Genomic DNA, 21,593 nt, shown 5'->3' with positions numbered 1-21,593 from the left:
CACCTCAGGTGCCCTGGGCTTGCCTGCCCCCCTCCTGAATTCTGAGATGACCTCCAAGCAGCTCTCGGTCATTCTCATCTCTGCCGCCTGAGGCCCTGCCCGGGGATCGGGTCCCTCACAGGGAATCCACCTGATCAAGCCCCTCTTGCCAAACCAGAGCCAGTTCAACCTCTAGAGGTAAACTTTTTTTCATGTTGGGAAACAAATAGATCAAGTTTGTCTCCAAGTTTGGGAGCTTATTGTCACCCTGCCGAGTCATCTTCTTTATTTTGTTTCAGAGACTCAAAAGGTTCTGAGTTTTCTAATAATAAATTAGCATATTTGACTTAGATGGTTCTGTCGGCCTGCGTTTCCATTTTATAAAGTCCTCTTTAGGGTCTAATCGCTAGATGAGTCCAGCTTTTTCACATCAGTCCCGATGATTTTGGCCTTTCCAAACCCACAGTCTTTCTTTCCTTCCCCCAGGACATCCTTGGCTGCGTCTGTGTGAATCCCGGGCGCCTCACCAAAGGGCAGGTGGGGGGCACCTTCGGCCGACTCTACCTTAGGAGGCGGGCCGCGGGCACCGAGGGCAGGCGGAGCCCATGTACTGCTGCCCAGGTGGTCAGGATCTGAGTCTCGGTCCTCTGTCATCCCCCCGTCATGCGGGCCTCCCAGACACTGAGAGCCCGGGAGTAGACATCTGCCAAGATCCCACCCATGGAAGGAGAGGGGGCAGCCAGCTGGGGAGGACAGGGCTGCGGGCAGGGGGCCCAGCGGGAAGACCTTGGGCAGCTGGACCCCTACTCCGCATCGAGCTTCTCTGGAAGAAGCTGTTGTTTCTTCATGGACACTAGGAGCCCAGCGAGAACTGACTGTGGACGCGGTGCGCTCGGGAAGGTCAAGGCTTTGCGATTTCCTACTGAGTCAGACACAGAAACAACTTTTGGAGATATGAAAGTAAATTCTGTGGCTTCTGAGTTTAATCTTCTTTCCGCTCCGTCTTTTTCCTGGTAGTGAACAAAGAATGTTGCCCCCCGGACCTCTGTGCAGCGTCTGCCACTGGGTTCCGCCCAGCCCCAGCCCCAATCCTCCTAAGGCTGCTCCCAAGGCCCCCGCAGCCTCTGTGCTGAGGAGGCGCTGGGCTCGGGCCATGGAGCGAGCAGCTGGCTGCGGGCCCGGCCCGCCCAGCACGGTCCTCGCCGGCCTGCTGTGGTCCCAGCCTGACCCCTCCATCGGGAGGGGCGGCCTCCCCGAGCTGCGCCAGAGCTGGATTCCCCGGCGCTGGCTCAGCCGAGTCACCAGCAGCCTGGGGCTCACCTCTAGCCCAGAACACTTGGAAGGCCAGGCCTTCCAGGGTCCCCAACACGTCCCCGCACCTGTGTGTCCTGGCATCTGGGGAGAGGATGTCGCTGGCTGAACGTGGAGCGGGTTTCTGCCCTGAGCTGGCGGCCGTCCTGCCTCACACGCCAAAGCCAAGGCTGGAAACCCGCAGCTGTCAGGCCGGGGGAGCAGCCCGTGCCGATGCCTTGAGTCAGAGATAAATAGTTAACCTAATAGTGTGCAACCTTTGCCTTCCTCCTCTGATGGTGAAGTGGAATCAACAACAGATCGGACCAGGCTTGGGTAAAACTGGTCTCCCTCTGAAAACAAGCAGTCGCTGCTTTGTTTCACTCGTTTTATAAGCGCCTCCTCTGAAGGCAGGAATTGCAGACAAGCCCCAGCTTGGGGAGCTGATTTTCCCTCCTCCCCAGGATCCCCCACACGGGAAGCACCCAGCCACGGTCAAAGGGCCACTGTGACTTAGCAGCCTCAGGATGGAGCCCGGGCCCCTCTTCCACAACCTGATAGAGTTGCCGCAGTTCGAGAATGTCATTTGTATTTCTATCAAGCCACATATCAGCTGAAACCCCACCCCTCCCCGCCTTGGAAAACCCTTGCTGGGGAAGATTACGAGCCTTTGGCCACAATAGACAAGGCTCCGGCCCTTACCGTTTGAGCCCACGTGTGGCTCCTTGGGTGTCACGGCTCTGGCAATTCTTATGTTGCTGCTGCAGCAGCCTTGTGGGGAATGGTAATGTCCTGGTGCCCATTGGTCAAGGACGATCCAGAGGCCCCAGTGGGATAGGGCGGTTTACAGAGGGGAGAAAAGACCTGTATCCTGGTGGGAGGGAGGCGTGTGCCGGGCAGGCAGGCGGTGGTGTGCAGCTTCCCGGGAAAGAAAGCTGGTGCTCCGCGTGAATGGGAGCAAGAGCCCGTTGCCTGGATACAAGTCGTGTGACTGTTGGCAATGCTCTGGGAGGACCTGAGCAGGCATTTAAAACAAAAAAAGCAGGATGAGAACCCCAGATTGCAGACAGGTCTGGCGACCCGTGCCCCTCTGACACCAGACGCTTCCCTTTTGCTCTTGGCGGGAAGTCGGTGCCCAGCGACTACCAGCTGACTGCTCCTCGGCCCCTCTTCACCTGGGTCACCAGTTTCCTGAAGCCTCGTCCCACTTGCTTGTGGGGAGAGCTCTTCCCCCCTCCCCTCACTGGGGCTCAGGATTCTGAAATAAGGCTCTGGGAGGGGGCACTGGTGACAGGGGTGGATGAAGTGGAGGAACCTGGCTGGGCCTGGACTCCTGGGACCCACCTGCTTCAGAATCCCCTTTGGTGGCATCTTCCCTCGTCCTGGTCGTGCCCTGGGCCTTCAAGACACAAGCCCAAGGATGAAGCAGATGGTTCTGAAGAAGCAAAATCCTGTGTTCTTACCACGTTTGCCTCCCAGGCCTCGATGCCCCAGCCCTGCCCAGCCCTGGCCTCGGTGTTTCCTTTCCCTTCACTCAGGGTCACCTAGCCCGGCTCAGCCCAGCCTTGCGGCTTCCCCTAGTGCTGGGAGTAGCCATTTGGGCTGATTTTTCACTTCTCTGTTTGATACACGCTTCCTTTCCCCCGACCCTGGGGCTCCTGGCTGAGCCACCTGAGAGCCAGTTCTGGTTGGACACACGTGGCCTCTCCCTCCAGACGGCCCTCTAAGTAGATGTGAAAGGTCTTGACTGACTGGGGTGGGGTGAGGTAGGTTTTTTTTTTTTTTTTACATTAAAAACAAAAAATGTTACTGAGATATAATAATAACACGAATTTCACCTTTTTTTTTCCTTTTCTTCTTTTTTTTTTTTTTTTTTTTTTTGCCAGCAAGGTCTGTGGGATCTTAGTTCCCAGACCAGGGATTGAACCCGGGACCCCAGCAGTGGAAGTACAGAGTCCTAAACACTGGACCGCCAGGGAATTCCCGAATTTCACCACTTTAATGTGTATAGATAGTTCAGCGGCTTTTAGTACATTCACAGTGTTATGCAAACATCATCACTATTTCTAGAATATTTTCTTCACCCCAGAAAGAAGCCCCATACCCACTAGCACTCACTCACCATCTCCACCCCACTCCCATCCCCTGGCAAATGCTAAACTACTTTCTGGCTCTCTAGATTTACCTATTCTGGGCATATCGTATAAATGGAATCAACCAGTATGTAGTCTTTTGTGTCTGGCTTCTTTCACTTAGCATAATGTTTTCAGGGTTCACCCATGTTGTAGCATTATCAGTGCTTCGTTCCTTTTTATGACTGAATACTATTCCACTGTACAGATAGACCATGTTTGGTTTCTCCATTCATCAGTTGATGGACATTAGTGTTGTTTCCACTTTGGGGGCTATTGTGAGTAGTGCTGCTGTAAACACTCTGTACAAGTTTTTGTGTGAACATCTTCTCAATGCTCTTGGGTATATCATATACCCAGGTATGGTAGGGGGAGGGGCTTTAGAGTTATGGAAGAAGGGAATGCAAGGGAAGGGAGGGAGAAGAGAAGGAAGAAAAGAGGGAAAGAAAGAAGTGATGGGCCTGGAACTGTGCTTAGGAGCCAGAGGCCTCGAGGAGGCTAGACTGCCTTGCTGAGAAGTTTGGATCGATTCTTGTGCCTTGGGGAATCTTTGAAGGCTTCTGAGTAGTGGAAGGACAACATCCAATCTGTGTCTTAGGAAAGGGCTGGCAGTGCCGCAAAGGGCAAAGTGAAGCCGGGAGAGGCGGGAGACGGGGGACACGTTCAGAGCATCAGAGGACAGAGCCCCCCAGCAGTCTCTCTCTGTTCCTATGGAAACAGTACCCCAGTTCCCCTGTGGAGGAACTGCCTGTCCTCCCCCCACCTCCCTTGCCTAAACCAAACCGCACGTTGCATTTCTCTGGCCTCAGTGATTGGCCAGGGATAGGCACAACCTAAGACATGCCAAACACAATGACTCTAAGGCTTCTGCTGGAGGTGGGAGAAAAGACACACCATAAGGGTGGAGCTGCTGCAGCCGTCTTGCCACCATGAAGGGAAACGCCTCCTGAATATGGATCAAACCAGAGGACAGAGAGCCAGAAGCTGGGGAGAGAGGTCAGCACCAGGCTACAATGTCCGAGCTCTGGTGAAGTGAGTCTCCTGCCCCCAAACCTAAAGCGCAAATACCAGCCCCCCTTTGCAACAATGTGTGTGAACCTAGGGAATATTATGCTTAGTGAAATAAGTCAGAGAAAGACAAATACTCTATGTTAGCACCTATATGTGGAATCTAAACAATAAAACAAACAAGTGTATATAACAAAACAGAAACAGACTCAGATACTGAGAACAAAGTAGTGCTTACCAGTGGGAGGAGGAAGGGGGAGAAGCAAGATGGGGTATGGGATTAAGAGATAAAAACTACTATATATAAAATGGATAAGCAGCAAGGATATAGTGTACAGCAAAGGGAAATATAGCCATTGTTTTGTAAAAACTTTAAATGGAGTATAATCTATAAAAGTACTGAATGACTATGTTGTACACTTGAAACTAATACTGTACATCAACTATACTTTAGAAAATAAAATAAAAAGAGAAACAGCAAATACCACCACAGCCACCACCATCTGGGTTTTGTTTGTTTTGGCCATGCTGCGTGGCTTTCGGGATCTTAGTTCCCTGACCAGGGATTTAACCTGGGCCGCAGCGGTGAAAGCGCCAAGTCCTAAGCCCTAACCACTGGACCACAAGGGAATTCCCCCCCACACCCCTTTTTTTTCCTTAAGTTTAAGTTGAGGAAACACAGCTTGGGTAGGAAGGAAAGGGAATTACCATTTCTGAGGACCAACTGTGTATACTTTGACACAGAGATCACATCTAACCCTCTGGCAGCCTCCAAGAGGTTCAAGATCACCGGCCGAAGTAAGCAATGGGGCTGGGATTTGAACTCCAATCCCTTGTGTCTCCTCTGTGCCATACTGACCAACTTGGCCACCCAGCAAGGACAGGCTTCAGAGGAGTCCCAGGGAGCAACCCAGGTGCCTGGGAGCATGTGGGAGGAGGGGATGCCTGGGTCTGTTGGGGCAGGTCGGGATGAAGGGGGCACCCAGATGGGCCCAGCCTCCCAGAACATCAGGGATGACAGATCCGGGCTCTGGTGAGGCGTGAGGATTGGAGGCGTTGATCCAGGGGTCGCCTGCGTAGAACTCATTACGCTCAAGAGAACCCAGAGCACTGGGAGTCTGGCCGAGGAGAGGGGAGACCAGAGGGGGAGCTTACGCGCCTGGCCTCAGAGTCCGGAGGTCGCTGGGGTGGGACTTAATCACCCACGCTCAGGCATTTGGGCCCCTCTGTCACCCTGGCCTCATCATTCTAGATCTTCTTTCCCTGAGCGGCCAGGCCTATCTATGTCTGCTCCCTCTGGGTCTGCCCTGGAAATGCCAGGGCCCCATGGGCCTCAGGGCTGGTCTGCTCTGGGACCCACTGGGCCCACGGCCAGCTCCAGACTCCCCACCCAGACCCACCCTCCTTCTCCTGTCAGCAGGGAGCCCGCCTAACAGCTGAGAGCCATGCAGCTGCCGGGGCCCAGGGCCCCTCGGGGGTCTTGGGGACAGCTGCTGGTCCGTGACCCCGCTGACCCCTGTCCCCGTGCACTGCTCCCTGAGAGCCTGGGCATCTGCCCCGAGCCTGGCGGGGCCCCGCAGAGCCCCATCTCTCCTGCTGGCTCCCGTGGCTCCCAGATCCTCCCAGGGTCTGAGCATTTCTCACTGAGAGAGAGAACTGAAGGCCTGCAGGGCTGATTCAGCAGGCCCTACCCCCAGGAAAGGGGGAGAGCAGGGCGGGCAGAGGCAGTCCCGTAGCAGCCCCTCTCTGCTCCGGGAGCTGGAGGAGCCCTGGGCCAGTGTCTGGAAGGCTCAGCCATGCCTGAGTCCTGGGGGGCTGCTCCCGGGGCCCACTTTCCCGTGAGATCTGGAGTCCTCTTCAAATGTTCTTCTTCTTAGCCTAACTTCCAAAATATACAAATAGCTCAAACAACTCAATAGCAAAGAAACAAACAACCCAATCAAGAAAGGGGAGGAAGACCTAAATACACATTTCTCCAAAGAAGACATACAGGTGGCCAACAGGCACATGAAAAGATGCTCCACATCGCTAATTATTAGAGAAATGCACATCAAAACTACAATAAGGTATCACCTCACACCGGTCAGAATGTCCATCATTAAAAAGTCTACAAATAACAAATGCTGGAGAGGGTGTGAAAAAAAGGAAACCCTCGTACACTGTTGGTGGGAATGTAAGTTGGTGCAGCCACTATGGAGAATAGTATGGAGGTTACTAAAAATAGAACTACCATATGACCCAGCAATCCCACTCCCGGGCATATATCTGGACAAACCTATAATTCAAAAATATACACGCACCCCTATGCTCATAGCGGCACTATTTACAATAGCCAAGATATGGAAACAACCTAAATGTCCATCAACAGATGAATGGATGAAGAAGATGTGGTATATATATATATATATATATAATGGAATACTACTCAGCCATAAAAAAGAATGAAATAATGCCATTTGCAGCAACATGGATGGACCTAGAGATTATCACACTAAGTGAAGTAAGTCAGACAGAGAAAGATAAATACCATACGATATCACTTATATGTGGAATCTAAAACATGACGCAAATTGAACTTATCTACGAAACAGAAACAGACTCACAGACATAGAGAATAGACTTGTGGTTGCCAAGGGGAAGGGGGGTGGGGGAGGGATGGATTGGGAGTTTGAGATTAGCTGATGCAAACCATTATATATATATATGTATAACTGAATTGCTTTGCTGTACACCAGAAACTAACACAACATTGTAAATTAACTATACTTCAGTAAAATAAATTAAAAACAAAATAAATGAACAAAGAAACCCCAGATGTTCTGACCTTAGATTATTTCCAATCACAGTGGTTTACCTCTGGGGATGGGTGTTGGAGAACCAGGGGTCAGGGCTCGGAGGATTATTTGTCTTGTCCATTCTCACATCCTGTTTGACATCTTTTGCCATGCGCATGGACTATTTTAAAAGAAAGAAAAAATTATGTGTGTGTGTGTGTGTGTATACACACAACTCTCTTGCCCCTCTGCTCCACGATGCCTGCTCCCTGAGGGCAGGGACTCTGTCCCGTCCCTGTAGAGTGCTTGGCGCACAGTAGGCCCACAAGAGATACCTGCCGAAGGGATGCCTTGTCATGAAACGTCCACCTGGGCCCTAGCCCATCAGTTCCCATGCCTGTTCCCACGCCTGCTCCTGTTCGCAGACACTTGCAGTGGTGCTGGCTCTGTGTGGGGATCTCTTCTCAGCATCCGGATGCAGACACGTACCACCAAATGGAGAGAATTCCTGCTCCACCTAGAGGGGGCGCCAGGAAAGCACCGAGAGCCACTGTGCCTCAAACAGAGGTAGCCCACTCCAGGGTCTTTTTTTTTTTTTTTTACCTGCATTGGGTCTTTGTTGCTGCGTGTGGACTTTCTCTAGTTGCTGCAAGCGGGGGTTTCTCTTGTTGCAGAGCACAGGCTCTAGGTGCACGGGCTTCAGTAGTTGTGGCACGTGGGCTCAGTAGTTGTGGCTTTCGCTCTCTAGAGCGCAGGCTCAGTAGTTGTGGCGCCCAGGCTTAGTTGCTCCACAGCATATGGCATCTTCCCAGACCAGGGCTGGAACCCTTGTCCCCTGCACTGGCAGGCAGATTCTTAATCACTGCACCACCAGGGAAGTCTCAACTGCAGGCTCTTTAACTTCCTAAACCCTCGTCTCCTATTTGCCCCCTGTATGCTACCCACGGTACCCTGCCCTTCATTCATTCATCTGTTCATTCATTCACATTCATTGGCATTCACTCTGGGGAGGCAACAGTGGTTACAGCCCAGTGGGGGATGGACATGAATCAGATGACGATGGCTCAGAGAGGACCGTGGTCCGGAGTTTCTCTGAGGGAACTCGACATCGATTGGGGTCCGGAATGCTTCCCCGAGGGGAGATACCATGGCTGAGACCTGCAGGAATCGCAGGAGGCGGCCAGTGAAGGGAGGAGCCGTGTAAGGAGCCCGTCCTGGAGGCTGGGTGTGCTCAAGGCCAGAGAAGAGGGAGCCGAGAGGTGGCTTGAGGCTGGAGGCCAGCAGGGTCCCTGACCAGGGTTTGTGGCCACTGAAGCATGTGAGCAGGGGCGTGTGGCCGTCAGGTTGGTGTTTTGCATCAGTCACGATGTGGGGTGGAGAGTGGGCAGGGCCCCTGCTGGGATCCTCCATCTCCCTTGGTGGCCCCACTGTCCTCCCTTTCCTCCCTGGCCCCTCTCATCACCCAAGTCACCACGCTGGACCGGCCTGACCCCGGTCCTTCCTCCCTGGCCCCTGTGGCCCATCTGTCACCAAATTCCAATCTTTCGACCTCATCATCTCCAGTGCCGTCTTTCACACCACAGCTCAGAGCCAAGTTCCGTCTCTCTCCTGATCCATCCCCCCCAAAGTGGCACCTGCCTCCAATCAGGCCTCCCTCCACGTCCCCTTCTCTGAATCGATCCTCTTAAGCATAATTCTCTAATTCCTTTTCCAGTTCATGGAAAAGGAAATAGAAATGGCCCTGAAGCCTATGAAAAATGGCCAAACTCACTTACAAGAGAAACACAGATTAAAACCACACTGAGGCTCCTTTGTCTTTAGTTAGTGTTTACCTACCAGAGTGACACAAATATAAAGGCTGAGAACCAGTTGCCAGTGAGGCTGAGGAGAAATGGGCCCTGTGGTCCCTATGGGGGCCTGGACCTGGCACATCACCTGAGAAAGACAAGTGGACAGAGCTGACCAAATGACAACAGAGAGTGTCCTGTGACCCCCAAGTCCCTATGAACTTATTCTTCAGCTCACTCGTGTGCTCACACGAGTGTGTAACAGCATCTGTGCAAGATGGCAGCACTGCTTGTCACAGGAAAGGGCTGGGGACAACCTAAACGTCCGTCAACTGAGGCCATGGGGGTGGCTGATGGGCTGAAAGGCCCTTGTCCAGAACAGAGGGAGTGGAGAGGGGGCTTGAGGCTGGAGAGGCCATAATTTGCATAAATTATGGTACACCCCATGTGAAATACTGTGCAGCTGGGAGAAAATGAAACTGACGATATACTCTATGAACTGACATGAAGTGGTCATAGATATAATGTCAACTGAAGAAAGGAAGGTGCCGGACAATGTGAATAGCAGAGGCTCAATAAATTGTGGCTTCCCATGGCTCCTGCAGAATCTCCCCCATCGCCCCCGGCAGTGGGGCCTGTCCTCCCCCTGCTCCCACCAAGGTCTGCTGTACTTTGGGGCTCTACTTCTCTAAATATTGCCATTTGTGTAAAAAATAAACAGACGGGGCTTTGCTTGCATGTGCAAAGAGTATCTCTAGAAGTGTTTACAAGAAACTGATAACGCTGGTTGTTTGTGGAGAGGAGAACTGGTGCCTGGGGAACAGGGGTAAGAGGGAGACGTTTTGCCTCTTGTGATTTCTTCTTTTATATTTTTATTTATTTATTTATCTGGCAGCTTCGGGTCTTTAGTTGCAGCACGCGGGATCTTCGTCACAACATGCGGGATCTTTCGATGTGGCGCGTGGGCTCTTCAGCCTGCTGTGATTTCTAAATTGTGAACCACACGAAAGCATTACCATGTCAACAAGATAGTTTAAATTAAAAAACTGCAATTCTGGTCATGTCGCACTTCTGCACAGATCCTTGCTTCCCTCCCACAGCATTCGGCTGCTCTCGTGAGCTATTGTTTGCTTTTAATTATTCTTTAATGGGCAAGTGACAGAAACCCAATTCCAACAGGACTAAACAAAAATTGTAAGTTGTTGCTTCATGTAATGGATGTCTGATTCAGGCATGGCTGGATCCAGAAGCACGAACAATGTTATTGAGAGTCATTCTCTGGGCTCTGCTTTCCTCTCTGCTGGCTTTATTCTTAGACAAGCTCTTCCGTGAGTTGACAGCCCTGAGTTGACATCTTGGCATCTGTCACCCTAATAGTCACCACAAGTTCCCAGGCTGAAGCCCACTGCTGACATGCCCATCCCTAAACCATCCCTATGACTCAGATTGGGTAGGCTGGGGCCTCAGACCCACTTTTAGAGCTTGGAGGCAAGGTCAATCATACTGGAGACTCTGGAAAATTGAGGGGTGGTCAGCAGAATAAGAGGAATGGGAGCTGGGCAAGGATAATGGTGCTCGCCAGCTACCCTCCTGGTCTTTCCCCCTCTCCTGTGCCGTGGTCTGCTGGACACATCTATCCTGTTTCCCGCTCACACCATGCATCTACTTGCACTCCTTCTGGCCTTTGCCTTTGCCTCTCCCTGCTCCCCCTGAAATATCCTTTCCTTTCTCTGCCTGGCAAATTCCTACTCATCCATTAATACCCTGCTCAAATATCACCTCCTCTTGAAGCCTTCCTAACTCTTCCATCTGTTTCTCCACCTCTAGCAGAACAAGTCCTTCTTACCGCTGTTCTTTTTGGTTCTTCATTCAATCCATAGTCACTCACTGAGCCTCGTCTACGCTGCCTGGGATAGAAAGAGGTAAATCAGAACTGGCCTCTGCTTTCAAGGACCTCCATTATGGCACAGAATGTGCTGTTTTAGAATCGGTTATTTGTTTTACTCAAGGTATCTGTTCTCTGAGGGCTGGGCCCAGCCTTGACCCTCTGTGTCTTCTCCAGTCAGCACAGCTCTAGGCACAAGGTAGATGCAAATGAGTTTTCAAAATGAATAATGACAAGGTGCCTTGAAGGGGTGGGAAGTGTTGAAAACAACGCCTGCTAACTCTGTGTTCCCCAGGCCAAAAGACAGCCATGTGGCTTGGATGTTCCCAGAGGCCTCCGGGAGGAAGTGCCTCAGTCCCTGCTAGGACAGGGCTGTCACCACTCCGGAAACCCCCATGGCCCTGGGCCTGGGGCCAAAAATCCGGACCCAAAGGAAAGTCCCCCAGTAAGGCCCTGCCACCCAACTCCCAAGGAGGGGGTCCAAGGCAGAGGCAGAAGCTGGCGGTAGCTTCGAAGGGACTCTCATCTCGAATCCCAGCCTCTGCCAGGTCAGAGTTCTATGAAGGCAAGTGAAAAGCGAGGAGGGCAGGGCTGGAGTTGGCAGGAGCCCAGGGGAGGAAGGAAACAAGAAACAATCAAGGAAAAATCCAAACCAGGCCTGGGGTTGGCTCAGGCCACGGAGCCCTGCAGGCTGAGCTCAGGCTGTGCGGAGGAGGCTTCCTAGGGGTGGACGGAGCTCTGGCCCTGCTCCCTGTCTCCCTGTGGCAGGGGATCGGGGTGGCGGGGGCTGAGGCCCTTCCAGAGACCTTGTCTCCTCACACTGCCCCCTAGACGCCCCCAAGAGTATCACCACCCTTCCCTTTTGACTCCCTGCTCTCAGACCTGTCCCCAGACTCCTGGTCCCCTCATCCCACCTGCCTCCCTAGGTCCCCGGGTGGGCGGGGCCGAGGAGAGCTGGCTCCGGCCTGGGAGTCCTACCCCTCCGGCTCAGTTCCTCCATTCTTCCAGGCTAACCTCGGATAAGGGGGCCTCAGGCTCTATCCCCCAGGGCCTTTGGGGGCTGGGGCTGCTGACGTGGGTGATTTTCAGGAAGAAGAGACTGGGCGGGGAAGGAAGGGCTGAGTCAGTCCCTGTATGGTGATTACAGGTCCTGTGGGTGCGGGAAGTTGCTGTGGGACTGGGGGGCAGAGGGGTGGGGACTGGGCTTATCTCAGGATCAAGGCGAGGCTCCAGGCTGAGAAGAAGGAATTTGAATACCACATTTTTTGGGGGGATTTTTTGGCCGTGCCGCACAGCATGTGGGATCTTAGTTCCCGGATCAGGGATCGAACCCATGCTCCCTGCGTTGCAGGCACAGAGTCTTAACCACTGGACCTCCAGGGAAGCCCCTTGGCGCATTGCTCCACACAGGCTTCCTTGCCTCTAACCTGTCCTGAATGTCCCTCAGGGTCCTACCCCCTCAGACACTGGGGTGTCCAGGAGTCCTTCCAGCAAGAATAGTCCAGGCCCTAGCTGAGGCAGCAGACCCTCAGTCAGGCTGGGCAGGGGGCACTTGGCCTGAGTGTCTACGGGGTCAGAAATACAGGACACCCTGGCCCTCCCGTGGCTCAGGATCCCGGCCTCACCACCCATACTTGGGCCTTTACACACTGCCTGAGAAGTTGAATAAAAAAGCCAGTTTTAGTCAATGAAATCCTGTTTTATAAATGCTCATTAATTGCAGGGCTGCCATGGCAACACTGGGCGTATCTGCAAAGATCTCGTCCATTCAGCAGAGCTGAGAGCTGCCAGCAGCCCCATCCCCAGGGATTCCTCAGGCCCCAGCCAAGTGACATGACCGCATCTGTGAATGGGGAGAATGAACCACCTACCTGAGTGCTTGCAAAGCACAGAACCCAGTGCCCGGCACAAAGCGGGCCTTGGATGTGGGCTTTGTGGGGGCCGTATCTCTGGCTGATGGCAGGAGAGCAGCACAGGGAGTCGGCACTGGGCGGAGCCACGTCACAGCCAGGTGGGATTAAAACAGTCCCCAGAGCGCGGTTCCTGTGGCTTTGGGTCCTGGTTGGGAGGATGGCTAGTTGCTGAGGGAGGGGTCCGGGGGTTGGGTCAGGCTCGGGGGCCAAATCTGCTGCTCTCTATCCATCCCCCAAGGCTCCCCAACTGCACACACACACACACACACACACCAGAACCTCTCCAAAGGGCTCTGGAGTTCGTTCCTGGCTTTGAGTGACCTTGGATGAGGGTCTTTGCCTCTGCAAGCTTTCATCTCTGTAACTTTGTTTTGCCACCAGCCCTGAATGGAGCTCCTGACCTTCCCCGAGCCCCTTCCTCCAATGGAGGACGCTCAGCTGATGGGCGGGGCTGCGCCGCAGGCTCAGGGGGTCATTATTAGAGTCATCTAGGCATCATTAGACTCATTCCAGGTCAGGTGACAAGGCCAGTCACCACCCCCCAAAGCTCCTGTTATAATGTTTCCATGAAACTCCTGCCTGCGGGGACTGTGTGGTCCCATCAACAATACACTCGCAAGTCCCTTCTCTTGCTTGGGACTCATGTAACTCCCATTTTACAGGCAAGAAGGCTCAGAACGGGACTGTACTTTCTTCGTCCGTGGCCACAGAGCAAGTCAGCAGCACAGCCAGCTCAGAACCTGGGTCTGTGGCTCAGAAGCAGTGCTCAGGGCCTGGCACCTAGCTGTCCCCCTACCTGGCTGTGTGTGGGAAGGAAGGCGGGGTGGGGGGTGACAATGGCTGGGTGAGAAGACTGAGTGGGGACGAGGGCCCAGAGCTAGCATGTCTTGCCACTTGCAGTCTAAGTAGATCACTGTCAGGGCCCGAGCTTCGGTTTACATTTCTGTAAAGGGGGATAGTGATGCTGGCTCTGCCCACCTTGCTGGGCTCTCAGAGGATTTGAGGAGCTCAGGGGCAAGAGGCACTTGGTAAGGGGCACAGGCAAGCCTGGGTGGGTGGATTCTTGGCAGAGCCGCGGTGGCAGGAAGGGAGAGAGGTACAATACTTATCCACACACACGACAATTTGGCCCAGGGCCCCATTCCTCCACTGTCCAGGCCTCAGTTTTCCTCTGAGCCACCAGGCCAGTCCTGGCAGAATCCACCTGACTGATGCTCCCTGGGGAGTTAAAGGAGGAAACTTCCCTGTATTAGTTTTCTATTGCTGCTGTAACAAACCACCACAAACTTGGGGGCTTAAAACAACACAAATTTATTAACTTACGGTTCCGTTGGTTTGAAGTCCAACATGGGTCTAAAATCAAGCCGTCAGCTGGGCCGTGTTCCTTCTGGAGGTTCTGGGGGAGAATCTGTTTCCTTGACTTTTCCAGCTTCTAGAGGCCACCCACATGCCTTTGTCTGTGGCCCCTTCCTCCATCTTCCAAAGCAGCAACACAGCATTTCTGTGTCATCACATCTCTTTCTCTGACTCTCCTGTCTCCCTCTTCCACTTTTAAGGACCATCATGATTACATTGGGCCCACCCAGATAATTCAGGGTAATCTCCCTCTTTTAAAGTCAGTTGATTAGTAACTGTAATTCCATTGGCAACCTTAATTATTCTTTGCTGTGTAACGAAATATATTCACAGGTTCCAGAGACTAGGACATGGACATCTTTAGGGAGGGGCCATTTGCCTACTCCACTCCCCTTCTCCCCATCCTTCCCTCCCTCAGGATGCCTTCCTGACCCCCTCTCCCTAAGAGTCCCTCCCACATTTACAGTATGGAAGCTTTCATCATCCTGGTCACATTGTACGGTCACAGCTGTCATCCTCCAGAAAGCAAGGTCCCCTCACCTCATTACCATCCACCCTTCCTTTGCCCCACTCTTCTTAGCACTTGCTCCCTCAGACGGGTATCACAGTCTACTTGGGGACTTGGGTTTCCTCCACGTCCCTTCATTGGACAGTAGGTCCCAGTCCGGAGGGGGCTGCATCCCCAGCGACAAGAACAGCGCCTGGCACCTATAGATGCACAATTATCTGCTGAATCACTGAAAGGAGCAAGGGCAGAGTTCCCTTTAGTCTATCTCCAGCTCCTGTGTAGGGCCTGCCCTTCAGTAAATGTTGCTCGTACTGAACGAATGAAAGAATTAATGAACCAACCAACCAGCCAATCAACTAATGTTGGAATGAGTCTAAGTACGGATCCCACCCCAGCCCCGGACGCCACTTAGCCTGACAGCAAATACGGGCATGGCCCGGCCACTCCTCCCGCACACACCCTCAATGCCCTGTATTCTAAGGGGCGGCAAACTCCTGAAAGCTCTCGGAAGTCTGTAATATTTTAACATAGACGCCTCTAAGGCCTCATTCATTTCCTTAGTAGTCACTGAATACACTTGTGCGGGCGCCTCCCCGGACCCGGCCCTCCTAGAACCGAGAGTTTTGGTTCCGACGGGCACAGCCGGAGTCCGCGGAGTCCAGCCCGTGCACCCGACGCCGCCTGGGCCGCAGCCGCCCGAGCTTGGAATGGACCCCCGGGCCCGCGCGGCTGCTGGACCCCCGCGCTGCGCCTCCAAAGGGGGAACCCAGGCGGGCCAGGGAGTAGGGCGAGGCTGTGGGCGGGGCCTAGTTGGGGCGGTCCCGGCATTGGCTCCGCGGCAGGGGGCGGGGCTTTAGGGGCCACTGTCAGCACTGTAAGTTCACAGCCCAGGTCTGTCCCATCGCCGCGCGGTCCAGCTCCTGAGCTTTCGCCGCCCGCCGGTCAGTCGCTTGAACGCGCTCAAGGTGAGTTCAGGCCGGGACTCTGCGGCCCGACCGCGGCTCCTAGGGAGGCCCATCCTCGAGGCGCCCCATCCCAGCTCGCGCCCCGGCCCCCGACTCACCTCCACGTAGATCCTTTCCCGGGTGCCTCGGGCTGCACCATGTTTCCCGCCCGCGCCTTGGTCCCGGCGGCCACGCCCGCTTCCCCCTCGGCCTGCGGTGCGCCGCGCATCCCGAACCTGAACTCCCGGTCCAGCCCTCCACACTGCGCCAGAGCCCCCGCCCCCCACCCCAGGACCCGGGAGTGCCCTCCCGCCGCCATCCCCGCCCGGGCTCAGGGTCGTATGGTGAGGTGTCCTCCTATCTTTAGCCGTGGCCGCGAGTGTCCTGAAACGGATCCGGACTGCGCTGGGCTGCACTCGGGCAGAGGGCTGGGAGGGGTCGGCGCCGGAACCCGAGCTGGGGCTGAGGAGCCGGACCCACGGGAGCCAGGGGCGGGGGCTGCACGCCAGAGCTCTGGCCCTGAGCCGAGCGGACACTCGGACATCGCCCAGGCCGGAAAGCACGGGGGAGGCTCCTCCCTGAGTTTGGATACCCGGGCAGGGTCCAGGATCTCTCCCTTTCCCCCCACTGTCGGGTTGTGAGACCAGAGCCCCCCCAAGAGAAGAAGATCCCGCAGACAATCCTCACCTGGTACGTCAACGTGCGGCTCCTTGGGGGAGCAGGAGACGCTCTGGAGACCCGGGTGCGCGCCGGGAACCCTCCGGGACGAGGGGCAGTAGAGGGAGAGAGCGCGCCACCTAGTGGCCGCGGAGCCGAGCGCCGCTCTGCACAGCGACGCTGGGAGACCCCGCTGCCAGCGAGGGGGACTCTACGCAGGCAGGCTAAGTCCTGGCCGGCAGGCGGAGGCGGACCCCTCTGCTCGGGGGCTGTTCATTTTTGGTCTTGTTTGGAGCACTGTCCCCGGAGAACCAAAATGCTTGAGGAAGGCCCTACAGCTATTTGCTGAATAAATATCGGGGCTGACAAGTGACCCGCTAACCATGTCTTTGTACATCGGCGCTCTCTCTCACTTGCAGTATGGCAGTAGGGTCTCCAGTAGCCCCCTGGTAATGGCTTTATTGTCATCCCATTTCATAGACGAGGAAGGTGAGGCCCAGAGAGGAAAGGTGTCTTCCCAGGGTTAGGGTGAGTTCCAGGTAGAGATGGGTTCAAGGTCAGAGGCCTGCTTTTTGAACACTCCTGGTGGAGAGTGGCCTAGTATTTCTTGTGACAGGAAGGGTTCTGCATCCAGGAAGTCATTTTCTCTAAAGGAGGCCCCGGGCTCCTTCCAGAGCAAGCCAACAGAGCTGGGATGTCTCCCATCTGCTCCTCCCAAAGCTGCAGGAAGGCCCCCCGTCCCAGGCCCCCAGAGCCTTGTCCTGATGGAGAGCTCATTCTCACATCTCTGGACACTTGCAAATTGAGAGAGGGGGCCAACCAAGAGGTAGGACTTAAATGGAGGAGGCCTGGGGACCCGGTGGCCCCAGCCCAGGTGGGAGCCTATTTCTCTCCTGCTCCCCAAGCAGTTCACAGAGGTTGACACGGCCCACTGCATCGGAGCCACTGGGACCCAGCTACGTAGTAGTGCCCACTCTTCCTCTTACTAGCTGGGTGACCTCAGCAAAGTTGCTTAACATCTCTGAGTTTCAGCTTCTGCCTCTGTAAAGGCCAGTAATGACACCCACCGTGCTGTGCCTGGGACGTTAAAATGGAAACCATGCAAGGGTAGCTGGAGCCTGGGGTCTTGTAGTTGCCAAATCTGAATACTTGGGGCTTGACGGTTGCAATTCCCAGCTCTCCCCTGGTGGCTGAGGCTGGCCCAACCCTTCCCCCCAGCCTCAGTTCTCCCCACATCTGGAATTGGGTGGGTACATCTGGCTCAGAGCAAGAGAGCTGTCAGGGACACCGGATTTGTTGTGGAAACATTCAGGCTGTCTTGGCACCCCTGAATGATGGGAGGGAACTGGCCCAAGTTCTGGGCAGATCCCCTGGGTTAGCCCCCCTCTCCGTGAGTGAAAAAGAAGGAAAAGCTACCCCAAGACTTCTCCTGCCAAGGGGACAGATAGGATGTGTGTCGGCATGCCCCCAGGCCTGGCATGGTGGGCACAGATAAATGTTTGTTAGATAAAGGAGTGATGGGAGTCCAAGACTTCAACTTCAGAGCACTCCCTGCCTCCCTCTTCCTCCCTCCAGCTTCTTCCAAGCTTAGCTGGAATTCTGCCACCAGAGAGTCACTCTTTTGTTTCCTATTAAGCTGCAGGTGCTCTGGGAGGGGCAAGATGTCCGGTCTCTTTGGCTCAGCTCAACTGACCCAGGGTGTCCGGTCCTGGGGTGGGGTTTCCTGAGTAAGGGCCTGGGCTAGGGGGGTGTAGCTGGGACTCAGCCTCTCCTGCATCCTCTTTCCTCCTTCCTGCTCCCTCCTGCTGGTCCCCTCACTCTTCCCTCGCCCTGCCCGGCCTGGCCTGGGATGAATAATGGGGCAGAGGACCTGGCAGAGGCCTCCCTGATGCTGCTCGGTGCTTCCCCAGTGATTTCCCACCTGCTCAGCCCCTGTTGGCCTGGGGAGAGTGGGCTTATCTAGGTACCTGCTGGGTGACCTTGGACAAGTTGCTTTGCCTTCCATGCTCTGATTCTACACATCAGGCCAATCCCCCACCGTGGGAACTAGAGGAAGTGCTTGCTCCACTTCCTTTTTCTGTCAAACCTGCACGATACCCCTCCAGAGTGTATTTATTTTTTCCACATTAAAAATATCTTTATTTTTTCTGACTACATGAATAATACGTGCTCATAAATAATACATGCTTCTTATTAAGAATTTGAGCTTATAGGGCTTCCCTGGTGGCGCAGTGGTTGAGAATCTGCCTGCCAATGCAGGGGACACGGGTTCGAGCCCTGGTCTGGGAAGATCCCACATGCTGCGGAGCAACTAGGCACGTGAGCCACAACTACTGAGCCTGCGCGTCTGGAGCCTGTGCTCCGCAACAAGAGAGGCCACGATAGTGAGAGGCCCGCGCACCGAGATGAAGAGTGGCCCCCACTCGCTGCAACTAGAGAAAGCCCTCGCAGAGAAACGAAGACCCAAAACAGCCATAAATAAATAAATAAATAAATAAATAAATAAATAAATAAATAAAAGAGTTCCTTTAAAAAAAAAAAGAATTTGAGCTTATAAAAGTATGAACAAGAGAGGGAAGTCACCTGAAATTCTACCACTTTGAGAGGACCACCATCAACATTTTGGTGACCATCCTTTCATATTTGGCTTACATATATCATTTCTTAGTAATGGGCCCCAGATATTAATTTTTTCTGAGGACAACTTTCCTCCCATGTCACAAGACCCACACCCCATCCCTGCCCTCTACCCCAGTCTAGGTATACCACATGACAACCTAGTGCCAGCCTTCTATATTCTTCTCTGTTCCTATATCGAATATAATCCTATGCAGACCTGTACATGCAGGTACACATACATGCATGTTCAGGGAGTGGGGAGGAGAGCTGGTCAATGTTTTCAAAAAATGGATCCTTCTAGACTACATTTTTTCATTTTGCTTCTCTCTCTCTGCAATGCCTTATGGGAATCCCTCCAAAATGTCCGATAGCTCTAATTTTATTTATTTATTTGTTTGTTTGTTTGTTTATTTAGTGGCTTGTGGGATCTTAGTTCCCCTACCAGAGATTGAACCCCGGCCACAGCAGTGAAAGCGCTGAGTCCTAACCACTGAACTGCCAGGGAATTCCCTGATAGCTCTAATTTTAAAATGGGAATGATAGGAAGGTGGTTGTGATGATTAAATGAGATGTGTGTGCAAAGAACTCAACGAAATTCCAGGCACAGAGCAGAGCTGCCACGCCTCAGATATTTGTATCCCCCACTCCATCTTCCCCTTAGGCGCTGGGGCAGGGAGGAGGGGCAGAAACTACATTAAGCTTAGGCCCTGCCCATAAGGAACTCCTAACGGAGAGGAGGAGAAAAGGGAAGCTCTGAGCAGGTGACCTCACTTCCAGTAGGATGTGATGGGGCCAAATGGGAGGTGTCGGTCGTTATGCACTGTTGGCTGAACTCCTGCTGTGCCAGGCCTGGGAGGATGAGACAGAGGTTACAAGATCTCAATCCTCCGTCAATCGGGAGCTGAGACAAATCTGTGAGACCCCCAGACAAGTTGGCACGGTCATGTCCTGGGCACAGTTGAATGCAGACCACAGCGATGAGCAGAGCTGGGGACTCAGGGCAAGAGATCAGAGCCGGGGCAGGTGTGTGACTTCAGTCCTGTCGCTTAGGTTCCCCACTCACGGAGGGAGGGGCTTGGCGCTGCTGATCCAGGCCTTGAGGTGCAACAAGTCCGTGAGCGAACACAGGCTTCAGCCAGGAGGGCTCCCCACAGGCGTGCAGCGCCACGTGGGCTCCCAGGGCTGATGAAAGAGACCCAGAAACAAGACGGATGCCTCTGCCTTTGTCCTTCTGTCCCTGACTTGTACCCTTGATGTTTCAGCTCCTCAGCCCTGGACCAGAGAGAAGCTGGCGAGGACGAGCCCAGACAGCATCACTGCCTACGAGCTCTGCGCCTTCCTGCTTCCAGTTTTCAGACGAGTTTTCAACCCTCTTGGGAGAAAGTGATTTTTGTTATCTCGATCCTCTGACTTCATCGATCGTTTATCTTTCTTTTCCAAATTCCTTGGGCCAACTTTGGTCACACCACACGCACTTGGCAGGTGTTTGGTGTCTGGAAACCTCCCTCTAGGTGTTTCTTGAGGGTGGTGAGAGGAGGCAGCGGAGGCCGTGGTCCTGCGAGCAGACTGTCCAGGCCTGGGTGGTGAGGTCGCGATGTCCACCAAGGTGCCCATCTATCTGAAGCGCGGCAGCCGCAAAGGCAAGAAGGAGAAGCTGCGGGACCTGCTGTCCTCAGACATGATCAGCCCACCACTGGGGGACTTCCGTCACACCATTCACATCGGCAGTGGTGGCGGCAGTGACATGTTCGGTGACATCTCCTTCCTGCAAGGCAAGTTCCACCTCCTGCCGGGGACGGCGGTCGAGGAGGCCGAGGAGGATGGTGGCTTTGAGCTGCCCTTCCAGTTCACGCGCACGGCCACCCTGTGCGGGCGGGAGCTCCCCGACGGGCCGTCCCCTCTGCTCAAGAACGCCATCTCCCTCCCCGTCATCGGCGGGCCCCAGGCACTCACCTTGCCTGCCGCCCAGGCCCCACCCAAACCCCCTCGCCTGCACCTGGAGAGCCCTCAGCCTTCCCCACAGCCCTCCCCGCAGGAGGCAGGGAGTGTGGACATCTGGCGGATTCCAGAGGCTGCCTCGACCCACAGTGGGCTGAGCCCCGAGTCTGGGGCTGAGGAGCCCTTCCTGTCCCACGCCAGCTCCCTGCTCTCCCTGCATGTAGACCTGGGGCCTTCCATCCTGGACGACGTTCTCCAGATCATGGACCAGGACCTGGGCCACCTGCAGATCCCCACATAGGACACAAGAATGGCCAGGCTGGGGTGAATGCCAGAGACAGTTGGTGGACACGGCCCTGATCTAGAAGTCGGGGTCCCAAGGTCCCACCTGCGTGGTTGCTGGCCAGTGATTTCTCACTTTGAGCCTTTGTTTCCCCTCCCTCCCACCCTCTCCCCGTGGACAGAGTGGCCTCTTTGCTTTCCCCTAAGCCCCACGAGGATATGTGTAGACGTCAGCCCAAAGTGCCCTGTGCCTCCTGGGCCACCTGGACCTCCACCGCCAACTGCTCCTCAGACCCCTTGGACTGAGGCTCTGCTGAAATGGAATCTGCTTTTCACCTCCCTCTGCCTCAGCCCCATCAGCGCCCTGCTGCGGGGCGGAGGGTGAGGGAAGACGTGGGGCACAGCCAGCTGGATCTCTGGCTCTGTGTCCTTAACTGGGAATGTGGCACCAGTGACCGATGTCCCTCCACCCCACCCCTCCTACATGACCAGGGGATTCTGGTTGCAATAAAACTTGCTGC

The 21,593-nt window shown here is 54.4% G+C and overlaps 2 protein-coding genes and 1 long non-coding RNA gene across 20 annotated transcripts in view; 2 read left to right on the top strand and 1 right to left on the bottom strand.

The window, feature by feature from the left end:
- Nucleotides 1-959, top strand: part of POLA2 (DNA polymerase alpha 2, accessory subunit) — a 26,031-nt gene extending 25,072 nt beyond the window's left edge. For all 4 annotated transcript variants that reach the window (XM_070046094.1, XM_060302938.2, XM_030833646.2 and 1 more), the window contains one exon: nucleotides 466-959. In XM_070046094.1, the coding sequence (XP_069902195.1) occupies nucleotides 466-615 (150 nt within the window). In that variant the 3' untranslated portion in view covers nucleotides 616-959. The remainder of the gene's footprint in view (nucleotides 1-465) is intronic.
- LOC115840547 (uncharacterized) overlaps nucleotides 1-16,353 on the bottom strand; it is a 19,758-nt gene extending 3,405 nt beyond the window's left edge. Inside the window, exons 1-10 of one of the 15 annotated variants that reach the window (XR_009564784.1) lie at nucleotides 14,092-16,351; nucleotides 12,727-13,986; nucleotides 10,817-10,877; nucleotides 7,787-9,957; nucleotides 7,519-7,700; nucleotides 7,264-7,364; nucleotides 2,614-2,704; nucleotides 1,972-2,284; nucleotides 1,359-1,507; nucleotides 544-989 (exon numbers count right to left, since the gene is read on the bottom strand). This is a non-coding gene — a long non-coding RNA (uncharacterized lncRNA). Of the gene's footprint in view, nucleotides 1-543; nucleotides 990-1,357; nucleotides 1,508-1,971; nucleotides 2,285-2,613; nucleotides 2,705-7,233; nucleotides 7,365-7,518; nucleotides 7,701-7,786; nucleotides 13,987-14,091 lie in introns of those variants that run through there. The other 14 variants (XR_009564786.1, XR_009564782.1, XR_009564777.1 and 11 more) reach the window with 14 other exon arrangements.
- On the top strand, nucleotides 15,478-21,593 carry CDC42EP2 (CDC42 effector protein 2). Its single transcript, XM_030833644.2, has 2 exons — nucleotides 15,478-15,597; nucleotides 20,115-21,593. The coding sequence occupies exon 2, from the start codon at nucleotides 20,447-20,449 to the stop codon at nucleotides 21,089-21,091; it is 645 nt and encodes a 214-aa protein (XP_030689504.2). The 5' UTR covers nucleotides 15,478-15,597; nucleotides 20,115-20,446; the 3' UTR covers nucleotides 21,092-21,593.

Source organism: Globicephala melas, chromosome 8 (genome assembly GCF_963455315.2).
Source record: "Globicephala melas chromosome 8, mGloMel1.2, whole genome shotgun sequence".
NCBI classification, from domain to species: Eukaryota; Metazoa; Chordata; class Mammalia; order Artiodactyla; family Delphinidae; genus Globicephala; species Globicephala melas.
The sequence above is the reverse complement of the archived record's forward strand: the minus strand, read 5'-3'. Positions and strand labels throughout refer to the sequence as shown.